At 45.4% G+C, this 17488-nt stretch overlaps 1 protein-coding gene across 3 annotated transcripts in view; it reads right to left on the bottom strand.

Annotated features, from left to right (window-relative positions):
* The window catches only part of RENBP (renin binding protein), a 91839-nt gene that overhangs the window by 45862 nt on the left and 28489 nt on the right, over window positions 1-17488 (bottom strand). For 2 of the 3 annotated variants that reach the window (XM_068133406.2, XM_068133408.2), the window contains exons 4-5: window positions 17351-17426; window positions 252-424 (exon numbers count right to left, since the gene is read on the bottom strand). In XM_068133406.2, coding sequence (XP_067989507.2) covers window positions 252-424; window positions 17351-17426 — 249 coding nt within the window. The remainder of the gene's footprint in view (window positions 1-251; window positions 425-17350; window positions 17427-17488) is intronic. The other variant, XM_068133407.2, reaches the window with a different exon arrangement.

The raw sequence follows: 17488 nt of genomic DNA, 5'->3' as shown, positions 1-17488 counted from the left end.
AGAATGATTTGCACACGTATTTTACTCGGTATCGGTGTGTTCTCCTTGCTCCAGGATGTTCTTATATTTTAATACCTCTTGAGGCCATGTTTCCCTAAGTTTCACTGCAGTTTAAATGTCATCGTTTGTGCTATCTTGTCTTCTCCAGCAACTCTCTTGGAGCCTTTTTCCCTGCATTCATCAGCAACCTGTTTTTGTACTTGTTATACTGTCGAAGACAAAGGTGAGAGATGGCCGAAAGGGTGACCTACTGTGTAATGAAGCAGGCCGGTTGCTCGGCCAAGTTCCGATAAGCCCATTACAACAAAGGCCTCACTGAACAAAGTGCGCTGCACACTGCCCGGGCGTCCATCTCTCGTCGTTACAAACGCACACTTTGGCTCAGGTGGGAAGACTTGTGCGTGCTTCAGAATAAAGTCACCTCCTAGGCAAAAGAATGGCAGAAAAGTGACAATTAGAACCTTATGGTCACATAAGGGAGGGCAGAGCAGGACCCCATCAAACAACACAAAAGGAACATCAGTGTCTTCATTTATTTTCTGCCGTGACACCCTCCAGGTTAACGGTGCCCGAAGCTCGACCCGTAACAGCATATGTATACGTATACATATATACGAGTACATATGCGATTATTGAAATTCTCCGACCTGGACAAATGCCCTGATACTACCATGACAACGTAAAGCCTGCAAATCCAGAAGGGCATCTCTCAGGACCATCTTTTAGTCTAGTAGGAAGACTAGGTCCCCCTGCTCCCCCCGGAGATATACTTCTAATCAGTGTTTCTAGATTGGAAACAATGTGTAGAAAATGACTAGCTATGGCCCCAAGCTGAAAAAATGTCCCACATACCATTTTTATGCAAATTACTGCTGCCATTATCAAAAAAAGACTAGGTCCCCCTGCACCCCCCGGAGATATACTTCTAATCAGTGTTTCTAGATTGGAAAAAATGTGTAGAAAATGACTAGCTATGGCCCCAAGCTGAAACAATGTCCCACATACCATGTTTATGCAAATTACTGCTGCCATTATCAAAAAAACGATTTTTGACATATCTCAGCCAATATTGCAGATAATTGAAAAATGAAGGTGTCTAGACCCATGTTTTGAAGGGCATAGATCATGATAGAACTATTCATAACATGATTACATGTGTCTATGGTATACTAGTATGCTAATTAGTGCTTTATTTACAAAATAATCACAGTTTTACGAAATAATAGACTCATATTAAGGTCCGTCTACACAGACGTTAACACAAAGTTTTATTTTTCTAAATACCCTGTGAAATTCACCGAATGCCCTGTGAAACCTGGGATTCTTCTCCAGCTTTTTCAAGGGCCCGACTTTTCCCTTCCCTTTGAAGGCACTGGTGCAGTCTTCTCCGCTGAACACATAGTACCCCAGGAGAGTGGCACAGTAGTCCTCTCCCAGGGATTCTGCCAGCTCAGAGACGTTGACAAGTTGGCGATGCTTCCCTGACCCTGTATCCAGGTACACCGTCAGCTTGATGTTGTGGGCATGGTGGAGCAGGATCAGGAGGATGTCTGTGTCCGGTGTTCTGACTACAGCGTTCTTGTATCCGATGGTAGCAGCATGATGGAGGTACAGAACCACCCTGGTATCAGTCTCTTCCTGGTTGCTGTAGATCGTGGGGAGTTCACGTACCTCGACCTGAAACACAAAAAGGCACCGCATTTCAATCACCAGTCACTGCCAGTTTCAGTATATCTCCGGGGGGTGCAGGGGGACCTAGTCTTTTTTTGATAATGGCAGCAGTAATTTGCATAAAAATGGTATGTGGGACATTTTTTCAGCTTGGGGCCATAGCTAGTCATTTTCTACACATTTTTTCCAATCTAGAAACACTGATTAGAAGTATATCTCCGGGGGGTGCAGGGGGACCTAGTCTTTTTTTGATAATGGCAGCAGTAATTTGCATAAAAATGGTATGTGGGACATTTTGTCAGCTTGGGGCCATAGCTAGTCATTTTCTACACATTTTTTCCAATCTAGAAACACTGATTAGAAGTATATCTCCGAGGGGTGCAGGGGGACCTAGTCTTTTTTTGATAATGGCAGCAGTAATTTGCATAAAAATGGTATGTGGGACATTATTTCAGCTTGGGGCCATAGCTAGTCATTTTCTACACATTTTTTCCAATCTAGAAACACTGATTAGAAGTATATCTCCGGGGGGTGCAGGGGGACCTAGCCTTCCTACTAGACTATTTCCAAGGTCTGTTCCAACAATCTCTTTCCCTCAATTCATCAACGCATCCTTCAGCCCATCGATCCTTCCTTCAACCCCACGTTCGTTATATTCTGTCCGTTACTCCGTCTGTGCATCCGTGCTGCTCCCCCTGTAATTCCCTCAGCATTCGACCCCTCATTCTTCTTTCATTCACAATTATGCATCTGTTCATCCGCCAATCAATCCCGTACTCACTCGGACTCCAAATCACCTCCAATTTCCATCAAAACCATACAGGTGAACGAGTCCCATACAATAGACAATTAATGCCCCGGGCCGGTCAAACTACCTTCCCACATTTTTAACTCTACTAGACTACCGTCCAGAGTACTGCCGTCCAGTTGAGTTCATCACATACTGAAAACCCTCCAGCGTCCGTCGTCTGTCGTCCGTTAACTTTTCGACGTTAACACTCCAACGTCCACAAATATCAACCGATTCTGATAAAACTTTACATGCAGCACCGTTACCCCAAGGAACAGGTTGGTATTACATTTCAGCCCGATCCGTTGAAAAATGGCGGACTTATGCGACCATTTTGTTTTTGGTCATGAAAACGACGTCAACACTCTAGCGTCCACAAATATTAACAGATTTTGACCAAACTCCGAATGTTTAACCCTTACCACACAAGGTAGGTTGCTATTGCATTCCAACCCGATTCGTCACAAAATGGCCGCCAAAGGCTACCATATTGTTTTCAGCTCCAAAATGACGTTAAGACTTTAACGTCCACAAATATTTATGGATTTTGATCAAACTTGGTGTGTGAGACTCTTACCACACAAGGTAGGTTGCTATCGCATGTGAACCCGATCTGTCACAAAATGGCCGCCATAGGCCGGCATATTTTTTCAGCTCTGAAACGACATTAACAATCCAGCGTCCACATATATATTGACGAATTTTCATCAAACTTGGCATGTGAGACCCGACCTACTTTAAAGTTGTCCAGTCAGTTCAGTTGAGTTATGCTTCCCTGGAAGCTCTAGTTTTTTTTAATGTTGAAGGCTCCAGTCACGGACGATATAGTCCTCATTGAGGCCAGGCCTCAAATAAAAGAGCTGCATTGATAGAAAAGTGAAGAAAGAGAGAATAGGCTAAGATATCTTGAGGAAAGAAAAAAAATCTGCTTTTTGAAAAGTGGAAGGTCGTCAGTGTTTGGAAAGACATGGGAAGGTAAAGAGTTCCAGAGTTTGGCAGTGGAGCAGAAGAAACAAACATTATAACAGCCCACCCTTGAGCTGCCAATGGCCACACAATAATCATGTGATGTAGTGGCTTGTAGAGTATATTCTCCTTATTATCAAATTCTTATCGAGGATTCTTCCCTCCCAGCACCACAACATTTGTCACACAGGTCAACAGTTCACAACCATGCCAAGTACAAGGAACCTGAATGCTTGGCCATTCACCATACATATAATACTTTAAGTTGTAAGAGTTAGGAGGTGCGAGGGAAGGGACGGGGCACTCTCCCTCATTACTGTAGTTATTCAAAATATATATATATATATATATATATATATATATATATATATATATATACACATACATACATATATATACATATATATATATATTGTTGTAGGTGACGGGTCGCGCCTCCCGGCACGGCCGTCCCACGGGTGCAACGCCGGCTGGTTCGACACAGATCTCGGGTTACGCGCCTCTATCGCGATACCAAATTACACCTGTGCCTTGCCAGTTGGGGAGACACCCATCGCTACAGGTTGGGTTTGTCAGAGACCGAGCGAAGTCTGCCGCAACCTGTAGCCAGTTTGGTTTTAATTACAAATCGAGCGGATTGCTCTTCAATGCGACACAGATGAATGCAGTGCGGCAACTTCCATACGAATCAACCAGATTTAATGGGGGAACATTAGGGTACACAAAACAAGCAAGGCGTTCACGATAACATTATAATTCAACTATGAGTAATAACCCGCTCTTATCTAGGGAGCTACAATTAAGGGTTTCGCGGGGTGACCCTAACGAGATAAACCTTAGGCCTGGACAACATTCATACAAGACAGGGGGTACTTGGTGGTGTTGATGGACGAGAGGTGAAGATGTGAAAAGGGCGAATGCAGCTCGTAACAAGCCGATGTCGCCGGATTCGAAGGCCCCGCTTGGGCCTGCAGTCTGCCAAATGGCGGCCCGCCCTCTTATCGGCCACGCATCAAGCGTCGCGAAACGGCGGCCACCCGCTCTCCTTATCGGCCACGCGATCAGCACGATTGTCGAACTCCCTTCTTCCGAGAGAGAGAGAACTCCGTTATTCTCACTCGCCTTGGTGGTTCTCGTCCGCCGCGAAGGCCTGTCCACCCGCCATCCGTGCATGCGTCTTTTTCCACCTCCTCCCTCGCACGTGCTCAGCGACTACCTGGAAGCGCCGCTTCCAGTTTTCGACGGCGCTTGTCGTTTTTGCCCGCTCAATCGCGCTTTCTCACGTCAATCCATTGCCTCGATCATGGCATTGCCACCGAGGCCGGTCTTAATGGAACTTGCACCTTGTTTGATTGTCAAGATGTAATTAAAAGGGAACCGTCTCTTGTACACCACCAATGCACCACACAAAACAGCCTGCTACACCTTCCGACACAAAACTACCATCCCAGTACAGACGATCTATGGTAAACATACATCTAAGAGGGGACCTGAACTAATTCTATATTTAATAAACCACTAAGGGCCATTTCCGCAACACTACCCCCACCTTTCTCCCGAGGCTCTCCCGAGCCTCCACTAGGGGCAGCCCGCGGGAATGGCCCTGTCTAACGTACAGCACAAATCTCCCATTTACTCTAACCCACAACATTGCAAGCACTTAACTCCAAGAAGCAAAGTATCAGTAAGATTGGCATGTCCCTATCCTAGTGTGTCGGATCACTAATCTAACAAACACATCCACACTCTATGCACAATACTTAACATTCTAATTATGCATTTGCGCAGGAGGGCATTCAATGTTACTTTCAACACCAATATTCACATCGGAGCAAGACATTCAGAGTTTCAAAGCTTCTTGACGTGTTCGCTCCTTCACGCCTCCTCCCGGCAGTGTTATGTCTTCACCCCAGAGGGGTTTCCTTACTTCGTGGCCTTATTGGCCTCTCACCAGGTGAGTTCAGTCGGCCCAGTGGCCTAATCTCACAAAGAGTCCTTCGGCCCACTGAGCCCACAAGACGGCATGAATCTTCGGCTGCAACAGCCCGCGAAAGCACTTTGGCCTCCATGGCCCACAAAAATGCTTCGGCCCACATGGCACACAAAAATGATCCGGCCACATGGCCTACAAAATGCTCCGGTCACATGGCCCACAACCGAGCAGCAGCAGGCAACAAGCCCTGCCTTGGACAGCAGGTGGCACAGTTCTACCGATGGTAAGCAAATGCAGTCTGGAGGCATTCTTGAGGGGGCAAGTGGGGGTGATGACCTCAGCCCAGGCAAAATGAAGAGTACCCTTAACCTTCCTTGCCTGACTTATCTTGGTACGACTTGTTTTAGTATGGTCTTCTTAAAAAGTCCTTTCACTTTTTAGCTGACAGGATGGTGTGCTTCTTAATCAATTGTTATCTGTGTGCTCATGACACACTGGTGGCTTCTCTGGCACTTGGAGAGGGCGACCGAACCTGGCCCTTGTTCACAACTTTCCCATCAACACGACTCGTACCAGGTGTCACACATGAATGGTGCGGAGGAGAGTTCATCGAACCTAACCTTTTACTTGAAGCTCTAACCAATGGCACAAACCCTGCCATTGCCACAATGATCCTAATGACCCATTTTTCCCAACCTGGCACACTGTTCCATTCTTTTAAACCTGGGCAAGGCCCTTATTTGTCTCTTTTTCTTCACTTGGTGGTGCCAGGCATAACTCATTGGCTGGGGAGTGTGACTACAACTAGGCCTCTTTGCCTGCTTCCAATAGGTGGTGGGGGACACCCAGCGACCTCGGGGTTCACCTGAGCGCGCCTCTGGCGCTCCTAAATAAGGGGTGGCTCTCTAGCCCCCACACTGTGCTCTCCAAGCACTCTAACCGGGTGGCTCTCTAGCCCCCGCACTGTGCTCTCTTAGCACTCTAAACCCTACTGTCTGGTGTCCCCTCCCGACTCACCAACTTCCAATACCATGTCACACTCCCAGCCAGTACCACCATACCTTGGCTGCACCTACCCCTAGCAGTCCGCCTGCACAATGGAACAGCAGCCAGAATCCACGTCAAATCCACTAAGTCCCCCTAACCTACACTCACTTGGTTAGGAGACTCCTACCAACAGGGTACATTGTTCGCACTCACTCTCCTCATTCACACAATCACGCCATTCATCCCAAACACCTTCGTCATTCATTCCACAGTGCCACACACCCAGTCCACAACACCATCCAACACCTTCCATTTTTTTGCAGGGGTGTTTAACGCCCTGTCTGTCATGTCCCCACTATTTCTCTCTTTTTTTTTTTTTTTTAAATAGTCACGCACATCCACTTGTGCCACTCTTGTCTCTTCTGTCAGTCTCTCAATTTGCAATCTCTCTCGATATTATTTTCAGTCAAGAATTCCCCCTTTTTTTTTTTTCTTTCCAATCTGGCCTGCTTCTGTGGCTCATTGGAAAGGGAGTGAGGGAAGGAATCCCTCATTACCCCTTACATGGCCCCGCCGCCTTTCCGCCACGGCTCATAAGGGTCACGTCTCAATTGGGGTCGTGGTCCACCCCCTCCTTTTCTCCAGGGTTCGCGGAAGTCAGGTAGACCCCACTTGGGGGAGCGGCCTCCCCCTCTTCTCTTTAATTCCCTGAAGACAGGTAAATCCCATTTAGCTAGCCGAACCCCTCGTGTCCTCAGAGAGGTCCGATGACCAAGGGACACCTGGCGGTGTCGTTGCTGGGCCCCTCTTGTTCGAAAATGGGTCCAGGGAGTATGTGACGCATGCCAACGCCGCCTGCTACGCATCTGCGCTCTACCTCGAAGTTCCTGTGAAGCTGAGGGAGAAATTACAATCCCCTTTCTAAAGCCTGCTCCTGGTGGAATTTCTATTTCCCCTTGCACCTCGAACCTATTTCCTACGTCACCACTCATTCCATGCTCCGCACTCACACACGTTTCGGCCTTGACAGCACACCCCGGTGCTGTAAACTGGACTATGGGCTCACAGCATTCATCCACAGGCATTCCATCCACACATTCAGGTGTCACGCATACGTGCACCCCATCGGACGGAGTCTCTTGATTAACATCAAATCCAATTGCGAACTTAAGCTCATCGTCCGCACCATGTATGCAGATGCCCACGTACCTGCTTCGTTCCAAAGTCACATCGGTCCGGTCGCTCATCATTGGTTCGCCACACTCCTCTGGGGCTGTCAGCTTCACTTGCTGGACCTGCTCAAAATGTGTTTCATGAGTCAACAACCCCGTATACTCCCTCCATGTCTCCATCACCAGGGTTTGCTCCAATTGTTGTTTCATTCGACGAGTGATGCCAATCAAGTCCTGCACCACTAACATTCCTCCCTGTGATGACGTCACACATCCCACATTATTGTGCTGCCCTACTTCCTGGCTCCATTTTCTTTCCCAGTTGAGTCGTTCTTCCTCTCTGAGCCTTTTTAGTTGTTCGTTACCTTTCCGGAGTCTTTCCATCTCTGCGGACTCCACCCTTGCTTTCTCCTTTAATTGGTCAATTTCCGATTCATATTCCTCTTGTTTCTTATGCCACCGTCCCTCTTGTGCTTCATTCTCCAACCTCGTCGTTTCTCTCAATTGATTGATTTCCTTTTCCTGCTTCATTCGTTGTTCTTTCATTACACGTTCATCCATCTCATTCTTTGACCTTGCTTTGGCTTCTGCCTGTTCGATCTGCACAGTGTAGTTCCTTTTTAGTTGATCAATTTCAAATTCATATTCTTTTTGTTTCGTATCCCATCGTCTCTTTTGTTCTTCATTCTCCAATCTCGTCGTTTCTCTCAATTGATTGATTTCCTTCTCCTGCTTCATTCGTTGTTCTTTCATTACCCTTTCATCCATGTCATTCTTTAACCTGGCTTTGGCTTCCATCTGTTCAATCTGCACAGTGTGGTTCCTTAACGTTTCCTTCTCCGTCCTCTCTCTTTCCTCACTTAACATCCTCAGCTTGTTTTGTAATTCCCTTTCTTTGTTTTGGTGTTTCTGTAACTCCATCTCATTTTTTAGTCTTGCTTTACCTTCTATCTGCTCAATCTGCCCAGTGTGTTTCCTTAACATTTCACTCTCCATCCTCTCTTTTTCCTCACTTATCTCCTCTACTCTTTCGCATGCTTCCTCTCTCCTTTTGTCCATCCTCTTCCCGTATTCCTTGCTACTTTCCATTTGACGTGCCAGTTCATTTCCTCTGTACTCTGATTCCCGAAACTGGCTTGATTTCTCAGACAATTCTCCCTTCAGTTGTTCCAATTCCAAATCGTGTTCCTCCCTTTCCTTTTTCAAGTTCTCCCGATCCCGGGAGTTTCTGCTTTGTTCTTTCTCTATTCTCTTGTTCAGTTTGCTCTTCTCTTGTTCCATGTATTCCTCCCCTCTTTTTATCTTCTGTTCTAGGCTTTCTCTTGTCTGATCACCGGATCTTACCTTTTCTTTCAGTTGTTCCAACTCATGGGTACTCCCCTCTACTTTCCTCTTTTCTCCCTGTAGTACCTGGACTTTTTCCACCAATTGATTCCCTATGCCTTCCAATTCGAGAATCCGTGCTCGTTCCCATCTGGAATCTGTGTTGTCTCGCAATGCGCCGGCCAAGGCCATTTCCGTCCAGTGAATTCGTTCCTGTGCATCGACCAATTGTTGTGACTCCCTTTGCTCCTCATTTTCCTGAACCTCACTTGCCTGCTGTAGTGCCTCATGCAATTTCGTGTGTAACTCCCCAATATAATCGTCCTTACACTCCACCTGCTCCCAGGCATCGTCCAATCGTGCATGAAGCTCGTTAATGTACGCATTGTCGTCCTGCTTATTTTGCCATGACGCATGCTGTGACCACGTGGTTTGGATCGGTGGGTGGGAGCGTTTTCTTCGTGATGTGCGGCTCGTTGCACTCTTAATACCGATTCTCTCCCACCTCGTATCACGCTGCTGAGCCGCGCAGCCATTTTGCGACTCCATCTTCCTTTATAAATTACGAAGTTTGACACCCAATCCACTCAAAATAAAAATGAAACCAAATTTGGAATTTGCGAGCGACGTGTTTTTTTTTTTTTTTTTTTCTTTACGCGCCTCTCACAATCGATGTTCGGGGTGCGAAATGCACCCCAGGTCCAAATCCCACTCCTGACACCAGTGTTGTAGGTGACGGGTCGCGCCTCCCGGCACGGCCGTCCCACGGGTGCAACGCCGGCTGGTTCGACACAGATCTCGGGTTACGCGCCTCTATCGCGATACCAAATTACACCTGTGCCTTGCCAGTTGGGGAGACACCCGTCGCTACAGGTTGGGTTTGTCAGAGACCGAGCGAAGTCTGCCGCAACCTGTAGCCAGTTTGGTTTTAATTACAAATCGAGCGGATTGCTCTTCAATGCGACACAGATGAATGCAGTGCGGCAACTTCCATACGAATCAACCAGATTTAATGGGGGAACATTAGGGTACACAAAACAAGCAAGGCGTTCACGATAACATTATAATTCAACTATGAGTAATAACCCGCTCTTATCTAGGGAGCTACAATTAAGGGTTTCGCGGGGTGACCCTAACGAGATAAACCTTAGGCCTGGACAACATTCATACAAGACAGGGGGTACTTGGTGGTGTTGATGGACGAGAGGTGAAGATGTGAAAAGGGCGAATGCAGCTCGTAACAAGCCGATGTCGCCGGATTCGAAGGCCCCGCTTGGGCCTGCAGTCTGCCAAATGGCGGCCCGCCCTCTTATCGGCCACGCATCAAGCGTCGCGAAACGGCGGCCACCCGCTCTCCTTATCGGCCACGCGATCAGCACGATTGTCGAACTCCCTTCTTCCGAGAGAGAGAGAACTCCGTTATTCTCACTCGCCTTGGTGGTTCTCGTCCGCCGCGAAGGCCTGTCCACCCGCCATCCGTGCATGCGTCTTTTTCCACCTCCTCCCTCGCACGTGCTCAGCGACTACCTGGAAGCGCCGCTTCCAGTTTTCGACGGCGCTTGTCGTTTTTGCCCGCTCAATCGCGCTTTCTCACGTCAATCCATTGCCTCGATCATGGCATTGCCACCGAGGCCGGTCTTAATGGAACTTGCACCTTGTTTGATTGTCAAGATGTAATTAAAAGGGAACCGTCTCTTGTACACCACCAATGCACCACACAAAACAGCCTGCTACACCTTCCGACACAAAACTACCATCCCAGTACAGACGATCTATGGTAAACATACATCTAAGAGGGGACCTGAACTAATTCTATATTTAATAAACCACTAAGGGCCATTTCCGCAACAATATATATATATATATATATATATATATATATATATATACATATATATATATATACATACAATCATATACATACAGTATATATATACAGACTTGGCATTTAATATGGAATATATATTTTTTTTCTTGACTTGGGTTTACTTTCTTAACTCAGTATATCAATCTGGTGAGTTTATTTTACACTTTGGTGATTTATTTGTTAAAAGAACCATGTCACTGATTGTCTGTCGCAGCAAGAAGTCAACAACAGGATTATATCACAGGTGGCGTGGCAAAATGTACGGACAGGTGCATTTTATGATTGGCTTCACAGTCGGGTATACAAGGGTTGTTGCGTTCTTTATTAGTGGAAAACAACTGCTGCACGTCTCCAAAAGTTATTGCCGCTTCCTCTGGAGATGGTCCGTCAACTCAACAATGCTGTTTGTCATGGAGTGGTGGCTTTACGAAATTACGGCATGAAACAGCGTGCTATTGCTCGGCAGTATGGCATCACTCAAGGTCAGGTGTCAAAGATCCTGAAACAAAATGCTCAGAGGGGTGTCCCTACTCCAATACCGAGGCCAGGACGTCCCCGCAGAACCACAAGGAAGGATGATCGCCAGCTGCACCGGTTAGTCCGCAATGGCCGTACCAAGGCAGCTAATCGGCTTAGGGCTGAGTGGCAGCAACTGACAAATGTGCCTGTATCCAGAAGGCTAGTCAACCAACGACTGGTTCAAGCAGGCTATCGTGCCAGGCATCCCCTGAGAAAGCCACGCCTGACCAGACAACACCACCAGCGCCGATTGCAGTGGACCAGAGAGCACCGTCAATGGCAGCCAGGACACTGGAATCATGTGATCTTCAGTGACGAGTCTAGATTTCTGGTCTATCGTCAAGATGGCCACGTCCGAGTGCGCAGACAAGTGCATGAAGCCCACAACGAAGATTGTATAGTGCCAAGAGTCCAAGCTGGAGGTGGTGGGGTGACCGTTTGGGCTGCTTTTCATGCATGGGTCAAAACTGACCTGGTTGTTCTGAATGGAAACCTGAACCAGTTCAAGTACAGGGTCATTCTGGAAGAAACATTGCTTCCATTTGCTCGTGCAGCCTTTCAAGGAAACTTTGTCTTCCAAGATGACAATGCACGGCCTTATCGTGCTCGCATGATCCAACACTTTCTTGCTGACCGTGGTGTAGAGCATATGGAGTGGCCTGCCATGTCCCTGGATATGAATCCGATAGAGAACTTGTGGGCAGAATTAACGCGTCAAATCGACAACTTGGACCAGCAGCCGACCTCTGTGCGTGAATTGCAGCAGACTATTGTCACTGCATGGCAAGCGATTCCTGTCCAAACCTTGGCAAATCTCGTGAACAGCATGCCTCGACGTGTACGTGCTCTCCTGAATGCTCGTGGGGGTTACACGAAGTACTGAAATGTAATTTTACTGTCCGTAATCCCGGTCATGATTTAGCTTTTGTTGAAAATTTTTTTGGCTAATGTGCAAAATAAAGAGATACTTCTGGAAAACGTACAGAAGTTTAACACAGTACTGTCCGTGAATTGAGTTCGATATCAGTTTACATCACTTTCAAGGATCAATTTATTTGCTTCGAAATGTCAAATGTGGTTTTTGTTTCTTTTAAAGGTCACATTAACAAAATCTCGAATAATTTCAACATAATTCCAATGAACTTTTGGTTCTAAGTCATCTTGAAAAGTAAGTTCACCCCCACAAAAAAAATATTCCATATTAAATGCCAAGTCTGAAGTTTATATGTGCTAAAAATATATGACAAAAAATTGATTTTTCAATATGACCGCCCTGCCACGCCCATTTTTGGCCATGCAACGCCCAAATGCAATCCCAAACTAGTTTATGTCTTAAAGATACTGCATAACAAGTTTCATCAAATGTAATCAATATTTGTGACTTTTAGAGCGTAGACGTCGAATTGTTTACAGACGACAGACAGACAGACGACAGACGGACGACGGACACTGGGTGTCGACAAAAACTCAGCTGGACATAGTCCAGTTGAGTTAATAAACAGAAGAAAAACAATAGGTATCCACCCTGGAAGGATTGGATCCCTAATAAAAGAGAATAAAAACAATAGGTATCATCCTGGAAGGATTAGATCCCTAATAAACAGAACTAGAGAGGTTCCAGGGAGCCTGAACTCAACTGGTCTATATCAATATGGTTATAATATGCATAATAGAACCACAAACTATATAGTTTATATGTGCTAAAAAATATATGACAAAAATAGATTTCTATATGGCCGCCCTGCCGCGCCCATTTTTGGGCGTGCAACGCCCAAATGCAATCCCAAACTAGTTCATGTCTTAAAGATGCTGCATAACAAGTTTCATTAAATTTAATCAATATTTGTGACTTTTAGAGCGTCGACGTCGAATTGTTTACAGACAACAGACAGACAGACAGACAGGTGACAGACGACGGACACTGGGTGTCGACAAAAACTCAGCTGGACATAGTCCAGTTGAGTTTTTTTTTTGTTTTTTTTTGTATACAAGATCGAGGCTCGGGAAAGAGCTAACATTAATCACACAGAAAGACAAACCGACACATAAAACATATAACATGGGGAGCGGTAGACAAGATGGGGAGAGAGGGGGAAGGACACAAACACAACATTTGAGAGCAGGGACATCGAGAGATCTGTGGGAGGGAGAGGGCTTTGGGGAGGGGAGGCATGGGAGGGGGAGGGGAGGCATGGGAGGGGGGGGGGGAGGCATGGGAAGGGGGAGGGGGGGGGTGGGAGAGGTATAAAACATATGGACACTGCCAGGACTTTCAGGAAAGAAGTTGGAATTTCAAACAAGGTGGATCTGGGGTGAATTAGCGGGGGTAGAAAAGATCAAGGTTTTGGATGGGGGAAGATAAGCGATGGTGGTGAACAGCTGTTTTAAAGACCTGGAGGGAGGAGTGGGATTGAAGGGAGTGTGGGAGTTTGTTCCAGAGGCGGGAGAAAAGAGGAATGAAAGAGTGAAGGTGAGCAGAGAGCCGAGATTTCGGCAGTTTAACCATCAGACGGTTGCTGGCAGATCTTGTGCGACCTGCAGGAGTATTTGGGGGATAAACCACAGAGAGAGCTGGGGGAGCAAGGCCGGAGAGGAGTCGGTAGAAGACAGAAAGACCACCTACCTGCCTGCGGTGAGTGAGTGAAAGGCCCTCAGAGATGGCTTCATCGCGAGAGATTCCAATGATTCTGAAAGCTTTTGTTTCAACAGCGTGAAGCCGAGCTAGGTGTGAGGCAGGAGCACTGGCCCGTAGGGGAGAACAGTATTCCATTGAGCTGCGGATGAAAGCCTTGAATGTGGTGAGGAGCTTAGGTGTGCCTAGGAAGGACTTCGCAGGACGGAGGATGCCCAGTCGGCGACTGGCTTTGGAGGCCAGCTTGGAAATGTGGTTTTCCCAAGAAAGATCATGGCAGATAGTGAGACCCAAAAGCTTGAGCGACAGAACTTCTTGGAGAGGATTGTTGAGAAAGTGGATGGGAGGGTTGTCCAGTCGATCTTTTCGGAGAGACATAAGTAAGAGTGTGAGATTTGTCAGGATTGAAAGACATGTTCCACTTGTTTGACCAGTCGGTGATTTTGTCCAGGTCTTCAGAGAGCGAGGAGGCTGCAGACTGCCGATCTGAGGGAAGAGGAATGGAGCGGCAGAGAGTGGAGTCATCAGCAAAGAGATAGAGAGGATTTTCCAGAGAGTCGGAGAGATAAAGACCTGAAAAAGCACAGGGCCCAGAACACTGCCTTGGGCAACTCCAGCCTGGACAGGAAGGGGAGATGAGAGAAATCCATTCAGGGCCACACGTTGACTACGACCAGAGAGGAAGTCCGCAAGCCATGCATGGAGATTTCCATGGATACCAGAGGAGGAGAGTTTGGTGAGCAGAGCGGGGTGCCAGAGTTAATAAACACAATATGTGTCCATCCTGGAAGGAATAGATCCCTAATAAACAGAAGAAAAACAGTAGGTATCCATCCTGGAAGATTAGATCCTTAATAAACAGAAGAAAAACAATAGGTATCCATCCTGGAAAATTAGATCTGTAATAAACAGAAGAAAAACAATAGGTATCCATCCTGGAAGATTAGATCCCTTATAAACAGAAGAAAAACAATAGGTATCCATCCTGGAAGGATTAGATCCATAATAAACAGAAGAAAAACAATAGGTATCCATCCTGGAAGATTAGATCCTTAATAAACAGAAGAAAAACAATAGGTATCCATCCTGGAAGATTAGATCCGTAATAAACAGAAGAAAAACAATAGGTATCCATCCTGGAAGATTAGATCCGTAATAAACAGAAGAAAAACAATAGGTATCCATCCTGGAAGATTAGATCCGTAATAAACAGAAGAAAAACAATAGGTATCCATCCTGGAAGGATTAGATCCCTAATAAACAGAAGAAAAACAATAGGTATCCATCCTGGAAGATTAGATCCGTAATAAACAGAAGAAAAACAATAGGTATCCATCCTGGAAGGATTAGATCCCTAATAAACAGAAGAAAAACAATAGGTATCCATCCTGGAAGATTAGATCCGTAATAAACAGAAGAAAAACAATAGGTATCCATCCTGGAAGATTAGATCCGTAATAAACAGAAGAAAAACAATAGGTATCCATCCTGGAAGGATTAGATCCCTAATAAACAGAAGAAAAACAATAGGTATCCATCCTGGAAGATTAGATCCGTAATAAACAGAAGAAAAACAATAGGTATCCATCCTGGAAGGATTAGATCCCTAATAAACAGAAGAAAAACAATAGGTATCCATCCTGGAAGATTAGATCCGTAATAAACAGAAGAAAAACAATAGGTATCCATCCTGGAAGGATTAGATCCCCAATAATGCTAACAATAATGGTACATCAGCAGTGGCGTAGTGATGGTTTGTGGCGCTTGGGGCGGAGGTCAAAAACAGCGCCCCTTGCAGGCACTAATATAGTCAGAAATTCCTATTGAGGGGGCATATGAAAGAGCTCGGCAGCAGAGCTCTGGAACCTGCTCAAAATGAGAAGAGATTTAGTTATTGTCTCCTGAGATGATTCGGATAATTAACTACAAAGAATACAGAAAAATTCCTATGTTTCTAAACACGCACCATGTTAAGGTGCACAGAGCAGTTTAATAGGTCCTTCCATGGCATGGTATTCCCATTAGAAAATAAATAACAAAAACAATGATAACATTGTAACAAAGCATTTATTAATACTAATAATATTAACAACAATAATAATATTCGTACCATTTGGTAATAGTAAAACGAACGTATAATCCCTGCCCTGGTCCAAGCAGACCTGGGCTTGGTGAAAGGTAAACTAATGCTGAAGTAGTACAGCAGGCAGGTATGCTACAAGGCCATTAATAAAAACTACATCAAACATGCACGTAGCATGGTGTGGCATTTATCTGGGCCGGAGACTGGAGCTGATGAGACAGAGCAGCAGAGGAAGGCAAGGAAGTTAAATAACTCACTTTACACGTGATCCTGGCCTCGCTCATTGGGACATAGACCGAGATATTTAATTTGATCGACATAATTACAAAACAAACGTCCAACAGTTACACCCATCCATCCCTTGGGCCAATGGGCGATCTCCATGTTACCGAGTGCATATTAAACCTCATTATACAAGATAAGAGATCTACGCAGCAACACCAGAACATGGATTTATTTACTGTGCGATAGAAATAGGAATTAAGAAAAAAGTGAATCAGGATGAAAAGGAGTTTGTAAACATCAACCTGACTCATTAACACAGAGCACGGACTTGAAACTGTAAAACATGGTTCTGAAAGTTGCTTCTCGTGATCTCACGGGTTCGTGGTATTATAATTTATTTATATACAACACAACCAAATGGAGCATTAAAACGGTTTTTTGAGGGTGTCATTTGGCGCCCCATCCACTTCGCGCCTGGTGCGGTCGCCCCCTCCGCCCCCCCCCCCTCCCCAACCCCCCCATCACTACGCCACGAGGTACATGGTAATAGTACACGAGTACATCTATTATGTACTACAGTATTGGAACGTGAGTTTATCCATTAATTACGTACTAATGCAATACAAGTACATCAAATTGTCCTAATTGTTCTAATGAAATGCGAGTACTACATCTATCAATTACATTTCATTGGTATGCGAGTTTGTCTATTAATTACATACTGTTTGAACCGAGTATGTCTTAATTACCCATTATTGGACCATGACCATGTCTATTAATTATCATACATCAATTACGTACTATTGGAATGTACCTTTTATATCCTTCATACTCCTTAGACCCTTTTTAGCCACGTTAAACCTCTTTTGATCCTTTAGACGACCAATAGTATGTCCAATGTTGAGCCAACCCAAAAAGGTTGGATTAATTGGGGTAGTTAAATAAGTTGGTGTATACAAACATAGTGCTCACTCGAAGCATTAATCATTGGAAAGGGTACTAATGTGATAGCTATGATCTCATCGTTTTACCTGAATCCGAGCATCATTTAGAAAGCACAAAGGCACTTTTAAAACATCTAATATAGCCATTTTAACATTCAAATATTCATAATCATTCAAAAAATGGCTATTGATAATACAGGTACAAACAGGTAAATACAGTAATGGAAAATGATGACACCTTTTAGAGCAGCATCAATGATCTCTGGCTTGTGAAACCTGGGTAGCTCACAGTAGAGTCGGCAATACATCCATACCTGAGAGGTAAAACAAGTAAAAAGGTATGGGTTATGGGTATTAATACATTTCCCCTTCTTGA

Source organism: Myxine glutinosa, chromosome 12 (assembly GCF_964187855.1).
Source record: "Myxine glutinosa chromosome 12, kmMyxGlut1.1, whole genome shotgun sequence".
Classification (NCBI taxonomy): Eukaryota; Metazoa; Chordata; class Myxini; order Myxiniformes; family Myxinidae; genus Myxine; species Myxine glutinosa.
The sequence above is the reverse complement of the archived record's forward strand: the minus strand, read 5'-3'. Positions and strand labels throughout refer to the sequence as shown.